At 38.5% G+C, this 15,671-nt stretch overlaps 1 protein-coding gene across 1 annotated transcript in view; it reads right to left on the bottom strand.

Moving 5' to 3' along the window:
* LOC114027704 (T-cell immunoglobulin and mucin domain-containing protein 4-like) overlaps window positions 1-13,343 on the bottom strand; it is a 36,080-nt gene extending 22,737 nt beyond the window's left edge. The window contains exons 1-3 of the mRNA XM_027841782.1: window positions 13,193-13,343; window positions 5,445-5,783; window positions 4,453-4,815 (exon numbers count right to left, since the gene is read on the bottom strand). Of these exons, the coding sequence (XP_027697583.1) occupies window positions 4,453-4,815; window positions 5,445-5,783; window positions 13,193-13,241 (751 nt within the window). The 5' untranslated portion in view covers window positions 13,242-13,343. The remainder of the gene's footprint in view (window positions 1-4,452; window positions 4,816-5,444; window positions 5,784-13,192) is intronic.
* Window positions 13,344-15,671: the final 2,328 nt, after the last annotated feature.

Genomic DNA, 15,671 nt, shown 5'->3' with positions numbered 1-15,671 from the left:
AGAGAGAGAGAGAGAGAGAGAGAGAGAGAGAGAGAGAGAGAGAGAGAATCCTTAATGGGAGATGGGAATTTTATAATGGGTATAATTTGCAGGGAGTTACTGCTTAGAAAGACCACTACCTTTGAGAAAGTTATGCTTCCATGGACAGCATCTTGCTTCAGGAGGAGAATCAGAGCTCCTGGTGGTAAACAACACCCAGAAGAGTGAGAGAACAAGGACCCACAGAGGAGATTTCACAGCAAATGGGAAAGAAAATCATCATGAAGAGCGCAAGGAAAAGAAATGCAGCACAGAAATCATAGTGCGTGGATGTGATGAAATGTTACTGTACTATAAAAAATGAAGAACATGATGAATACAGAGAAACATGGAAAGACTTACATGGGTTGATACAAAGTGAAGTGGGAACAGGAAAGCAACATACATAATGATTACAACAATGAAAATGGAAAGAACCACCACAAAACAAAGTAAGATGTTGAGAAGTTGTAAGAAACAAGCTTAGCACCAGAGATATGAAAAGATACTTCTCCCCACCACCACCACCATTAAACCCTCTCCATTCCTTTCTAGAAGTGGGGAAGGAGATGTTCCGTAGTTATGAAACATTACATATGGCATCATAATTTTTCAATATGTTCATTGATTGTATTAAATTTTTGCATTACTTTTGTCTTTTGTTTCTTTTTTAAATTTATTTGTTATAATCAATAGCTCCCTGCGAAGGGGATCAGGAGAAGAAATCCTGGCAAATCTCAGTGATATAAAAATAAAAAAGTAAAAATCTGTTTTTTAAAAAGAAAAGTTTCTTCTTCCCTCCCTGCTTCAATAGGGAACACTCATGTGTCTTCCCATTGAATGGAAAAATATATAGCCTCCCTGGAACAAAAAGGATAATAAGAAAGATGTGAATATAAATAATAAGAAAGAACATAGCCTGAGTATCTATAACTGTCCCAGTTCTTGTCCATGTGTAACCAGCTCCAGGAAAAGATGTGAGAAGGAGCTGTGGTGACTATCAGCTATTCCCACAGTGAATGGTGAAGAACCCACATAAACATTAAGGATGTCAAGTTGTATGGGAGAAGTTGGAACTCCACTCATCCTCTTCTCAGCTGCCAGGAAAGTTGAACTGAGAAGTAAAGTTTCCAGTTCTTTGAAAAACAGAAATTGTTTCTCTAGCAACTTAAAATATAGAAAATAGGCAGCTGAGCTCAGTCACCTCCCTGTTAACACCTAGAAATAGGCAATGAGACGAAGGCAGCTATGCTCCTTAAGAACATCGATGAAAAGGAATTACAGAAGCTTAATTTCCAAAGCCAATGGCCTCTTTTAGTCTTCATTTTTTGACCTCTCTGCCCTTTTTTAATGCTGTTTATCATACCTCCTTCTTGATACCCTCTCCTCTCTGAGATTCCATGGTGCTTCCCTTTGCAGGTTCTCATTTTTGTCTGGTTATTTCTTTTCTGTGCCCTGTGCCCTTCCCATCTTCTAAGTGTGGGTGACTTGTAAGGATCTGACTTGATCCTTTTCTCCCTAACATTCCTCTCTTCTGACCTCGGGTCTTACATCTTCAACTGCCTATTGGACATTACAAATTGGATATCTTATACACATCTTAAACTTAACGTGTCCAAAACTGAACTCATTATCTTTACCCCCAAACCTTCCCCTCTTACTAACTTCCCTATAACTTTCTAGGGCACCAGTACACTCCAGGTATCATCTTCCACTTCTCCCTTTTTCTCTCCCCTCTATATTCAGTGAGTTGCCAAGTCCTGTTAATTCGACCTTCTCTCCTCTGACATTGCTGAAGCCTGGTGCAAGCCCTCATCAACTCAAACATGCATCTTTAACATAGCCTTCTACATGGATTCCTCAAGTCTTTCCCTCCCCATTCTGTCCTCCACTCAGAGGTCAAATTAATCTACCTAAAGCATAAGCCTGACCATGTCATGCCCTTCCCTGCAATAAACTCCAGTGGCTTCCTGCTTCTCCTGGGATCAAATACAAAACCCTCTCCGTGGCTTTTAAAGTCCTTCATAACCTGGCACCTTCCTCCCTTCTTACATTTTATTCTTTTTATACATCATCTACAACCCAATGATATTGGCCTCACATATGATGCACTATCTCATGAATGATGCCTTTTCATTGACTGTCCCCCATATCTGTAATGTTCTTCCCATTTGTGTCCACCTCCTGGCTTCCCTAGATTTCTTTAGTTCTCCACTAAAACCCTACCTTCTACAAAAAGCCTTTCCTGGGACCCCTCAATGCTCATGCCTTTCCTCTGAAATTACCTCCAATTTACCATGTATACAACTTGTTGGCACATGGTTGTTTGCGTGTTGTTTCCCCCATTCTATGCTCCTTGAGCATAGGGACTATTTCTGCCTTTCTTTGTATCTCCAAAACTTAGCACAGTGACTAGCACTTTTTTGTTGTTGTTCACTTGTTTTTCAGCCAACTCTTTGTGACCCCATTTGGGGTTTTCTTGGCAAAAATACTGGAGTTGTTAACCATTTCATTCTCCAGCTCATTTTATAGATGAGGAAACCAAGGCAAACAGGGTTAAGTGACTTGCCCAGGGTCACACAGCTAGTGTCTGAGGCCAGATTTGAACTCAGGAAGACGAGTCTTCATGACTCTAGGCCTGACATTCTCTCTGCTTTACTACCTGGCTGCCACTATTTATTAAGATAAATGCTTGTTAACCTATTGTTGACTTCCCTGGAGATCTTATTTACTGTCATCAACTGGATTTATCAACTTCATTCAGACAGTTCTCAAAGCCATACATACAGTTTTTATTCTATCCTGATCTTCAGCCCCATATTTCCAACTCTCCCTTCTACGTGACAAGCCTCTATTGTAGGAATGACAAAGAGAGCAGAAATTGGTCTCTTGGCCTAAAAACAAAAGCACACACCCTAGGGTCTGGCTGGCATGGAAAGTTGCTCTAACCGGTGAGTGACTCAAATTCTTGCTCTTTCTTCTCAGCCTGGTTTTGGATTATGTTCACAACTACCACCTGTGCCTGTGTTCAAAGTGGAAACAGACAATGTAGGCACAGTGGGCACTTTATTCATAACTTGGAAAACCTAAGTGGTTACAGTGAAATGCAGACCAAAGCCTTTTCAACAAGAAGTTAAAGAAAGAAAAACAAGACCCTTAACCAAGCACACATTTGGATATGGACGAAGCTAACACCCCACCAAGTGCTTTGGCAATAGTTATTTAAGGACCATGTAGGGTAGAACAATTTGCTAAGGCAGTTGAGTGGTACAGCGGACAGAACGCCAGGCCTGAAGACAAGAAGACCTGTCAAATGTGACCTCAGATACTTAATAGCTCTGTTACCCTGAGCAAGTCACTTAACCCTGTTTGTTTCAGTTTCCTCATCTGTAAAATGAGCTAGAGAATTAAAGGGTAAACCACTCCAGTATCTTTGCCAAGAAAACCCTAAACAGGGTCACAAAGAGTCAGACATGACTGAAAAATGGCTAAACAACAACAACAATTCACTGATTCCAAAAGAAAGGGGAAAGAATTTATAATAGTTCAGTCAAGGAATGAGAGAATAGTGAACATACTGGAATCAAGAAAGAGGTTAAGAGTCTGTGATTATGTGGCAAACAGGATTACCAAGGCATTACAACTATGTAATATTAGCAAGACATTTAATATGCAGGCTAAGACATAGCTTCAAGGATACTTGTAATCAAAAGAGGAGGTAGGATAATCATAGAGCAGTAGTGGGTCATAAAGCAATAGATGAATAAGCCAAAGGTTGCATAGGTGTCCACAAAATATTAAAAGAATGCACAGATGATCTCTAAAGAATTGGATAGACACTTATGGTCAAGAATTTCATAGGACGAGGTTTTGTTTGGTGAGAAGTGCAAGAGCAAAGGGACACTGATGAGATCACGGATCCATCGACATAATCAAACGTAAGTTGTCTAGTTACCTCTAAGGCAAGTTAAAGCTTTTGGGAGATCTTTGGTATTGCCACATGAACATTTTTTTCAAATGTTCTCAGACCAGCATGAGATTAAAACATAATAATAGTTTTGAAACAAATCTTCCCAAAGCTACAGAACTTAAGAATGAATACTCCAAAAGATAGTAAAGATGAAACTTCTTATCAGTTCAAGAAGAGAAAAGATAAAAGCATAGATGATAAGGCACATGGCAGAATCTAGAGATATTTGGGAACATCCATACTTATGCTTTTGAGATACATGCCAGAGAGGAAAATATACCATCCCATAAGCTATCCCTCAGTCTCTTATGTCAGAAACAACTCTGTCACCATAGATCATAGGCACTGACACAATGTGGCATTTCTCAAGTTCCTTAAAAAGACAGTCCTTCTGAATTCTGTTCCCAAGGGTCCCAGTTCAAACTAAAAGGAAGAAACGAAGATTTCCTGGTTATGTTGTGTACCTGTAGTCACAGGAGCAACTTCTGTCAATGGGAAAGTGGTCAGAGCCGGGGTTATCGCTTGATTAGAAGTTGATTTCCGAGGAAGAACTGCTGTTGTTGATTCGAGAGTGACTGTAGTCGATTGGTGTGTCATTATAGTTGTTAGGTTAGACATGGCTGAAGTGGTCATTTGGAGAGCTGTTGTGGCTATTGTAGTTGGACAAGTTGCTGTAGCCAGATGAGTAGTTATAGCAGGAAGAGCAGTTGTAGCAGCAAGAGCAGTTGTAGCCAACTGAGTAGTTGTAGGTAGATGAGTTGTTGTAGTCAGAGGAGTAGTAGTAGTCAGAGGAGTAGTTGTAGTCTGACGAGTAGTTGTAGTTGGAGCTGAAGTAACCAAATGAAAGATATATCTGATACCAAATACAGTCCAACAGAAATACAGATTCAAAAATTAACACAAAAACAGAGAATGTACTCAGCTAAGAATAGGAAATTTTTAGTCCTGGAAGATTCCACTATGTAAAACATTCAGATTTGAGTAAGCTGGCTATGATTTTATACTACAGAGCCAGGTGTTTGTTACGTATGTAGATTTTGCTTAACTCTAATAAGGGTCCACTTATTTTTTAGTGAACATGGAAATAGGTACATCAACTGCTGAGATCAGTAAGTGAATTAAACTTTTTGCAGAGTAGTATACTCAATATTGGTTGAACTGTACACTTTACCCTACATACTGCAAGTTCATATATAAGTAACCTGTGTGTGTACTTAAAAATACAAATAACCAAAATTGCAAATGATATGAAAGTGAGAAATGATTTATCAGGTGTAATTTTCGCTCAGGAAGATAAACTATGTCTACTTTGGAAGCCTACGTAGGTTTTCAGCACTAGTCTTTGCTACTTCATATTTAATCTTCAATTCCCACTACTTCCTAAGAAAACAAACTCTAGCAACACTGTTTCATAAATCTGAAAATTTCCCTTCCTAACACACAAATGTGGGCTTACCTTTCTGCAGGTGCAGAACCACTTCCTTTTTGATATCATTAAACCACCCAGGCACCTCTACGCGACAACAGTATGTGCCAATATCGCCTTCATTTGTGTTTTTGATTGTCAGGGTCACATCACCTCTCTGGATATTTCCTTGAAGTTCATATTTTGAAGACTTTGACCATGACACTCGTTTTCCATTAGTCCTGATAATCTCTGCACTGCATTTGCTATTGGGACATGTATCCTTTCCCCAGCACATCACATGAGTCTGTCTATTTTTAACTCTGTAGGAACAAGGCAACTGTACGGAGTGACCCAAAAAACCCCTCACAGTATTTGATATGGCGTGGGCTGCACAAAAAGAGAGAAAAAGTCAAGTCAAGCATGTTTTCTTTTCTACTGCTTCTCAAATAGGAGGAAATGGAGGCAAATAGGGTTAAGTGACTTGTCTGGATCACATAGCTAGTGAGTGTCTGAGTTCAGATTTGAATTCAGAAAGATGAGTCTTCCTGACTCCAGCCCCACCTAGTTGCCCTGGGAGTACATTAGAGGGCCTCTAAGAGCCCTTACAGTCTTAGATCTATCTATAATTCCCAGTCAAGTGTACTTCCCTCTATACCACTCTCCCTTGAACTACAAAGGATCTCAAAGTTTATTCATTTTTTAGGGTTGTAGTCTCCAAACTTTTACATTGTTGAGCATACACTTCCCATTTTCTGAGTATTTTATTTGAGAATTATATACATGTACTAACATACTAACAATTATGTATGCTATAAAAAGAAAATTTTTAAAGAACTAAAGACAAAATAACATTTTTTTTTTTTTGGCAATTGGGGTTAAGTGACTTGCCCAAGGTCACACAGCTAGTAAGTGTCACGTGTTTGGTCTGAGGCTGCATTTGAACTCAGGTCCTCCTGACTTCAGGGCCGGTGCTCTATCCACTGTACCACCTAGCTGCCCCAAAATTACATTTTATTCTGGAGTCAATAAGGAACCTGAAGTTTATTAAGTAAAAGAATGAAGTGTTCATACCTTTACTTTTGGAAAATCACTTAGGCAGCTATGTAAAGGATGGGTTGTACTGAGAGGCTTGAAGTAGGAACACCAATAATGTAGCTAACCCATTAGGCCATGTGAGAGGTGATGACGGCCTTAACTAGGATGTTAAATACATTATTTAATGTAATTTTTAATAATAACAATAAAATTAAATAATTAATATAACACTAGAAATAATTAATTAATAATAATAATTAGAGGCCATCTATTCCAACCTCCTCCTTTTGTAGAGGAGAGAACTGAGACCCAGAGAGGTATGTTACTTGCCCAAGATCACATAGGTAATAATGGAGCCAGAATTCAAACACAGGCCTTCTGGAATTATTTAAAATTATGTTAAATTATGTAAAATTATTAAAATAACATGATGTTAAATACATTGGGGGAGGAAGAATTTTTAAAATTTATTTTATTTTTAATTCATGGAATAAAATAAGCATTTCCATAACATAATATAATAAAAAAGATGACTGCACATGAAACTGTAAATCTGTTATGTATAACTTGCTATTCCTTTTAAATATGTAATAAAGTTATCATGTAAATTTCTTTTTCTTTCTTTTCTTCTGTCCCTTCCACCCTGCCCTAGAAATGACTACCATTAGACACAAATAGGCATATATACATAAATACACACACACACACACACACATAATTATTCTATACTTCTATTTATCAGTTCTTTCTCTGGATGATGCACATAACGTCTTTCTTCATATGTTAACAAATTACATTAAATGAAGTTGTGAAAACAGAAGCCAGATTTGGCAACTGATTGGATATGAAAGGTGAGAGAGAGTGAGAAGTCTAGTTATGTAGCTAACACTTTGATCATGGGTGACTGAAAGGATAGTAGTGTCTTCTCCTGAAATGAGGATGTTTGGAAGAGGAGTGATTTGGGAAGAAAAGATGGTGAAATGGAATCTGGGATATAGATCACCACTCATCCATGCCTTCTTAGCCAGTGAGACTCATGCGGTCCTCTGGAAAATGAAGAAAGGGGTGCAAGGAGACGGAGAAGGATTTTTACAAATCACAGCATGGGAGTACAGAACTAGCCTAGCAGAGCTCCAGAAGGGGATCTGGGAGGACGTGTGCAGGTGTGCAAAGGGTAATGGGAAAGGTATTTGCTTTTCCTGCTCAATTGCTGGTATGGTGCCAGGACAGGGTTAGATTTTAATCACTTTGAGAGGCTAACTCCTTATGGACTACAGGAGCTTAAATTGGGTCAAGTCACATCTGTGTGTCCCTCTTTTGTGTGTTCTGTGAGCAAACACACACATATAGACACTCAGTAAACTCAAGTGGCTCCCTATTGCCTCCAGGATCAAACAGAAAATGATCTGTTTGGCATTCAAAGCCTTTCATAACCTCGCCCCCTCCTACTTTACAGTCTTCTTATACTTTACTCCACAATACATACTCTTTAATCCAGTGACATTGGCCTCCTGGCTGTTCCATGAACAAGACACTCCATCTCTCAGCTCTGAGCTTTTCTCTGACTTTCGCCCAGGGAGAGCCTGGAATGTTCTCCCTTCCCTGCTCTTTCTACTGATCTCCCTGGCTTCTTTTAAGTCCCAACTAAAATCCCATCTTTTACTGGAAGCCTTCCCCAACGCCTCTTAATTCTAGTGCCTTGCCTCTGTTATTTCCTATTTATCCTGTATATGGTTTGTTTTGCATATATTTGTTTGCCTGTTGTCTCCCCCATTACACTGTAAACTCCTTGAGGGCAAGGACTGTCTTTTGCCTCTTTTTGCATTCCCAGACCTTATCACAGTGTCTGGAACATAGTAGAAGTTTAATACATGTTGATTGAGGTTGGAAACTTGCTTACTCATAGAAGATGAGTAGTAGGATTGGAGCCATATTGGTTGATATGGTTTTGGAAGCAGAGGTGGTTGTGTTAGAGAGAAGGCTTGCCACAGGATACGAGGACTGCCACAGGGAGGGTGTGACGTGATCCATCTTCCCATTTTCCCATCTTCCAATTATTTAATCACACATGACTTGGGGTCATGCCACAGTCTCCCCAAGGGATAGAATCCCCAATTTGGAGACCACTGTACTAAAGTGTAGAAGACCCACCTGTCTTTCACTCAATTTTATGAAAGTGCTTGTGGAGTCAGTGAGACCAGCAACCCTCAGAATAATATAATTATTGGCCATAGATTCTGAAGAGAATTTAGTGGCCATCTAGGCAGCCAAATGGTTCAGTCAGGCCCAGAAAGAATATCAGGCCCGGAGTGAGGAAGACCTGAGTTCAAAGCCAGCCTCAGACACTCATTAGCTGTGTGATCCTGGGCAAGTCATTTTATCTCTGTTTGCCTTAGTCCCCTGAAGAAGGAAATGGCAAATACCAATCCAGTGTCTTTGTCAAAAAAGACCCGTACAGGGTCACAAAGAGTCAGACACAACTGAACGATAATAAATTAGAGGTCCATCTATTCCAACCTTTTACAGAGAGGAGAACTGAGACCCAGGGAGGTGCTGTTACTTGCCCAAGATCACATAGGTAATAATGGAGCCAGGATTCAAACACAGGCCTTCTGACATTACTTAAAATTATGCTAAATTATTTAAAATTATTAAAATAGCATAATGTTAAATATATTGGGGGGAGGAAGAATTTTTTAAATTTCTTTTATTTTTAATTTATGGAATAAAATAAGCATTTCTATAACATAGTATAATAAAAAAGATGAAACTGCAAATCTGTTATGTACAACTTGCTATTCCTTTTAAATATGTAATAAAGTTATCATGTAAATTTCTTTTTCTTTCTTTTCTTCTGTCTCTTCCACCCTGCCCTAGAAATGACTACCATTAGACACAAATAGGCATATATATAATCCAGAAATCTTTCCATGAGATTATATAGCAAGACAGATGGATCCCCTGGCTGACAAAAAGATCTTCAGTGATTGGGATCCCTCATTCCAATAGAGTATTAAACTCACTGACTTCCAATGAGTTTAATCACCCAGTAAAATGAGCCAACCAGAAGAGTGTTAAACGTAACAAAGCTACCCAGCTGCCTCCTGCCTGGGAGAGAAGAGCACAGGAGTCTCATTATTGCCTAGATATACATAACCAAATAAAAAAATGCTTATTTAGTTTGAAGAAATTGGCTGCCCTTGCAAAAGTATAACTAGATTCACATTTGCCTTATTTTGTTCTGTTTTTCCATTCAGACTTACATAATATCCTCCTCATACCAGAGTTAGGCTAGGCATAAGAGGATACCTAAAAAGTGTGTTTTGAGCAGTCTATAAGATATTCCTTTGGTTTATCCTTCTCCCTGCCCTGAAAATCTTCATCATTAAGATCACACTTTCAGGTTAACTGAAGAAGATGAAGCATGATGTCCAAAAGGACACTTAAAACTCATTCACTCAACAAGCTTTGGTAAGTAACTACTTATTTTGGTAACTACTGTGATCCAGGTATCATTCTAAGGGCTGCATCACACAAGCAAAAATGAAACTGTTCCCACCCTCAAGGAGCTTATATTCTATCGGGGGAAACAACAAGTAAACATACAAGTAATACAAAATAAATACAAAATGAAGACAAAGTATTATGGGAAAGTAAACTAACAACTTGGGAAGGAGAGTCCAGGAAAAGCAGCATATGCTACCTGGAAGGGGAAGGAGAAATGAGGCCAAAGAGCCAACTAGCCCTCTCCCTTTAAAATTTGAGCATGGTCTATGGATGGGAGAGGGCAGTTAGGTTGTGCACTGGATAGAGCACAGGACTGGAGTCAGAAAGACTCATCTTCTTGAGTTCAAATCTGACCTCAGACACTTACTAGCTGTGTGACCCTGGGCAAGTCACTTAACCCTGTTTGTCTCAGTTTCTTCATCTGTAAAATGAGCTGGAGAAGGAAATGGCAAACTGCTTTAGTGTCTTTGCCAAGAAAACCCCAAAGAGAGTCACAAAGAATTGGACGTGACTAAAAACAACTGAACAGCAACAACAATGGATCAGTAAATAGCCACGTTATGGTTCATGAATAGAATGGAATGTTATTTCACTGTAAGAAATGATGACTATGAAAAATCCAGAGAAACATGGGAAGACATAAACTAATACAGAAGTAAGCAGAACCAGAAAAACAATATACACAACATACGTGGAAAGAATTTTTTAAAAGAAACTGAACACTGAACAATTATGATCAAGAGATTTGAAAATGCACCTTCTTCCTTTCTTTGTGGAGGTTGGAGACAATGAATGAGGGACATTGCATACACTGGTGGATTTAGGTGATTGATGCATTAGTTTTGTTGAACTATTTTTTTTCCTCTTTCTTTTTTATTCTTTGTTATAAGAGATGGTTCACTGGGTAGGGGAGGGAGAAGGTAACATTTAGATTAGAAGGTTACATCAAAATGAAAGTTTTAACAAATAAACATTTTAAACATTAGCATAGATTTAATGATTCTGTCCTGATAAGCAGAAACTATTTTAATTTTAGTTTTTGTATTCCTAGTACCTAGTATAGTGACTGACATAGATTCAGTCCTAAGTAAATGCTTATTCAATTCAATTCAGTTGAATCTTTTATCAGCTTAACTAGTTGCTCCCTTGAGAAAATAAAGAATAGAGTCCTATGATATAAAATGTATAGATCTGAATTGGGAGTTTGGAAGTTGGGATTGGTGGGAAAATGTGGAACATAGGGCAATTCTTCAGATGAGTGGCCCCAGGTGTGGCTTTCAAAGGGCGAGAAAAGGAGAGTGATAGAAGGCATGAGAAGACCGTCTGCATTTACCACTTCTCTCCCCACAACCTACACACACACACACACACACAAGAGAACCCAAAGTCAGGGTCCAAAAAGCAAATTTTACGTAATTCACTATTTTATGCTCTTCCAGGCTATTGGTTGGAAGGGGTTAATAGACAAAAAGGAAACATTGCCCCGTTGGGAACTCTTTCTTCCCTTAAGAGTAAACATGAAACACCTGATTTCCTGAGTCCAATTTCCCACTAGAATCATAAATAAGGACTATTTCATAGATTTGATTTGGAACAAAGATATAAGGTATGGCACGGGTAAGGATACACTCTCTGGGCAAAAAAGGTGGTCCATGGAAGTTACTGCCCACATGGCTAGAAAAAACCCTGAACTGTTATCAAAGATAGATATAATACTGTTTTCATTCTTCACATTACTATGTTGAGAGAAGTGAGAATCTTGTGGTCAAAACCAACAATGCCCACTATTGCCCATGACAGGTGACTCAAAAGGTTTTTACCATTTTCAGTAAATCAGAAAATAAGATAGGTATGCTTTGTTAGCTTCACCCATAGCTATGATATGTATATACAACAACAACAACAAAACGTATCCTCCTCTTTTTAAAATTCTTTGTTACGTGATATGGCTCTCTGAATAGTAGGGACAAGTGGGACATATTTGAAAATGAAGGTGATTTAAAAACAAAATATGTGAATTTTTTTACAAGTATTTTTTAATAAACTTTAAACATGCCCCTGAAAATAATAAGCTTTTGGAATGGTAGCTACAAATCACAGAATTAGACCTGGAAGGGATCTAAGAGATCATCTATTCCAACCTTCTCATTTATAGTTCATTAAACCAAGTCCTGAAGAGGTAAAATGATTTGCCTAAGATCACACAACTCCTAAGGAATAAAGTTAGAATTCAGGGCTATGTCTTCTGACTCTATAACTAGTACACTTCCCTCTAGGCCATACCGACTCCATAATACTTATAATGTGTTTGAGAATTATTTCAACTTGTGACTTTGCCTATTAACAAGTGATTTGACCAAGGTCATAATGACGGAGCCAGGTCAAACTCTTAGATCTGTTGAACCCACCCAGTTCAATTGCTTTTTCATTACCCTGCCAAAAAAAAAAAAGCCAAAGTTATTTGCTAACTTAGTTTAATACATAAAATTGGAATCACAGACTGTGAGAGTTGGAATGATCTTAGATGCAATCTAGTCCAAGCTTCTTATTTTTCCCAGATAAGGAAACTGAAGTCCCCAAAATGGAAGTTACTTGCCCCAGGTCATACAAATAATAATTTAAAGAATTAGGATTTGGGCCTAGGTCTTCTGGCTCTAAATCCAATGTGCTGTTGCTTCACCTGTACCATTCAGACCAACAGCTGTATCCCTATACCAATCTCTTAGACCCTGGACTAGAATCCTTATCTTTAAACACTTACGTCAGTGTTCTTTCCTCTATGCTAAATGTTGTCCTTTATGCACAACCAAAAACCATAAAATATAAAGTGGAAAAAAAGAAATATCCCCTGAAGCTTCTCTACCTCAGCAAATGTCCTCTGACTTAACAGCAGGCAGGAATGGAGCTAAGACTGATAGGAGCTTAGATCAGAATAAACATCCCAGTGACTGTGGCCAAGCTAACAACACCTACTAAAGTATTTTCTGCTTTCCATTTTATGTCACCCCCTGCATGTGTTTCCTTTTAAATTTTGTTACCTCCAACATGAGCCCCTCCCACAAATTCCCAAGCCAGCAGCTGGAAGACCCCCAGTCTAAAAAAAACAGGAGAGGACCCATAATAAAAAGAGGGGCACCACTTGATTCTTCACTGAGAGATGTGTCAGTGATTTCAACAATCCATCAGAAGCATAAGGTGCATACTAGTGAATCACCCTCTGGGGAACTTTCCTGAACAAACCTCAGAACACTTACTCAGACAGAGCTCGATAACCATCCAGAAACACAGCACTCCACTGGTCATTTTGGCTGGTTCCTGATCCTGGGATTCTGTGTCTCCTTTCAAAATACATTGCTTATAAATTCTAGAATTCTGACAGGGTTGAACCCTCTGAGTTTTGCTTCTCTTTTTGCTTCAAACTTTTTTTTTAATCTCCTCTTAAATGGCCTCTCAAGATATGAGATTTGCTGAGCACACTTTCCTAGATACTGAGGGGGTTGTATCGAGGATGCCTGTGTGTGCATGGTTGCATTTTGCAATCTTTGCAATTGCTCAGCATTCTGAGGAAAGACAGCCTGAATGACCAAAATGGTGAAGTTTTTGTTTGTTTTTGTTTAATTTTTATTTTTGCCATCTCATGGGAACCTAAGGGAGGTGAAATGGAAGTTTGCTTCCAGCTGCCATCTATGTGATATTTTTCACCCTGATTCCTTGCAAATTTTTTGTCTTTGTACTAAAGGTGAGAAAAAACTAGGGAGAAAATCCAGTCACATAAATCAAAAATGGTCACAGTTAATGCGGTAAGAAAAAAAAAGAAAAGGTGACAAGAGATCCTTCCTTATGGTGGTGGTGATGATGTTGATGATGATAATATATGATAGATTCAAAACCTAGGCAAATCCATGGATATGGTAATGGTTAGGCAGGGGACGGGAGCAACTAGATGGTGCAGTAGATAAAGTGCCTGGCCTAGAGTTAGGAAGTCTCATTTTCCTGAGTTCAAATCCTGCCTCAGACACTTACTAGCTGTGTGACTCTGGGCAAGTCACTTCACCTTGTTTGCCTCAGTTTCCTCATCTGTAAAATGAACTGGAGAAGGAAATGGCAAACTACTCTAGTATCTTTGCCAAGAAAACCCCAAATGAAGAGTTGGACATAACTGAAACTACTGAACAGCGATAAAAGGCAGGAGATATACCATAGTCTTACCCCAAGGCTAAACTTTCATGCTGCTTAGATCTGTTTGTATTGCAGAAGCAAAGAACACTGGGTTGTTCCCCCACCCCCCAAAAAAACAAAAAAACTACAAGTGTTCTGTGCACACAGATCTCTGAGGTTTTTGTGACAGAATTCCCTTGGAATGAATTTAAGGCCACAGGGATTCCAGTCAAAAAATAAACACCAAGTTACATAGACTTTTTTTATTCTAAGTTACAGAGAGGTCTCTAGCAGAGATTCAGGCTTTAGTGATCAGGAAATAGAATTTTTTTAAAAAAATTATTCTTAAGGAGGCTCATAAACTAGACATATCTCCACAGACTTTGTCCTGGAACAAAGCATCTCCTTCTAAATAGGAAATCCTATTCTATCTGAGGCTCAAAAAAACAGACAGACCACTCCTTATTGGGAGGAGGAGGCAGAAAAGGCTTTTCCATTGACTGGGTGTGTTAGATCTTCTTCTTTCTAAAAGAACTATAAAAGAAAACTTATGGTGCTATCCATATCTCAATAGAGAAGTGATGGACTCAGGGTACAAATTGCAAGTTTTTTTTCACATGACCAATTAAAGAATTTGTTTTTTCTAGACAATATAAATTTGTGACAGGGTTTTGTTTTTCTTGCTTTCTCAATTGGGGAGAAGCCACTTAAGGAAGTAGGAAAACAATTGGAATCTGAAAGTAAAATAAAATTTAGTTAAAAAGAAAAAAAGAAAGCCTATGGACTATAATCAAGAAGAGACTTGAAAAAATGGATTGTAGACTTATTATCCAAAATGACAAAGGTATAGTTTAATGACAAAGAATTCAAAAATATATATAAAAATCTTGTGAACCAATGCTAAATTATTCAAAATGAAAGGATATATTGCATACTTTTTAAATTACTTTAAATTTTTTTAATTTTTATTTATTTATTAAAAAAGACAACTATAGTAAGAAATGCTTCACCATTTTAAACTAAAGGACAGATTATCTCCCCACTCCTACACCCATCAGAAAGAGATAACGCCCTGGCTAGGAACTCCAGCTAAACCAAAAGCTGGAAGCCTGGGGAGATGCATAGCTGCCTTTGGCACCAGAGACACCTTACATATGGGGTCCTCCCTGTGTGTTCCCTGCCTATATTTGGAGTGGGGTTCCAGTTCTGCCACTTAAGTAATTGTATGACCTTAAGGAAACCACTTTATCTCTGTAAGCCTCAGTTTCCTTGTTTGTCAAATGAAGGTTTAAAACTGAATAAACTCCAAAATTCCTTTTAATTCTAAATAATTTAATATACAGGGTTGTTGTAAAGGAAAGTGCTTTGTAGATAGTAATTTCATCTGGAACTCCCAGGTGAGGAAACTCCCTCTACCAATTTAAGAATGCACCTTCTCTAGCTGCCTGAGCCACTTAAGAAGTTAAATCACTTGCTCAGAGGCACATAACAAATATGTATCAGAGGCGAGATTTGAACTCAGGTCTTCCTGACTCTGAGACTAGCTCATTGTAAATGATGTCATACTGCTCTGGT

Source organism: Vombatus ursinus, unplaced genomic scaffold, assembly GCF_900497805.2.
Source record: "Vombatus ursinus unplaced genomic scaffold, bare-nosed wombat genome assembly UNPS02014863.1, whole genome shotgun sequence".
NCBI classification, from domain to species: Eukaryota; Metazoa; Chordata; class Mammalia; order Diprotodontia; family Vombatidae; genus Vombatus; species Vombatus ursinus.
This window is presented reverse-complemented; position numbering and strand designations above follow the sequence as displayed.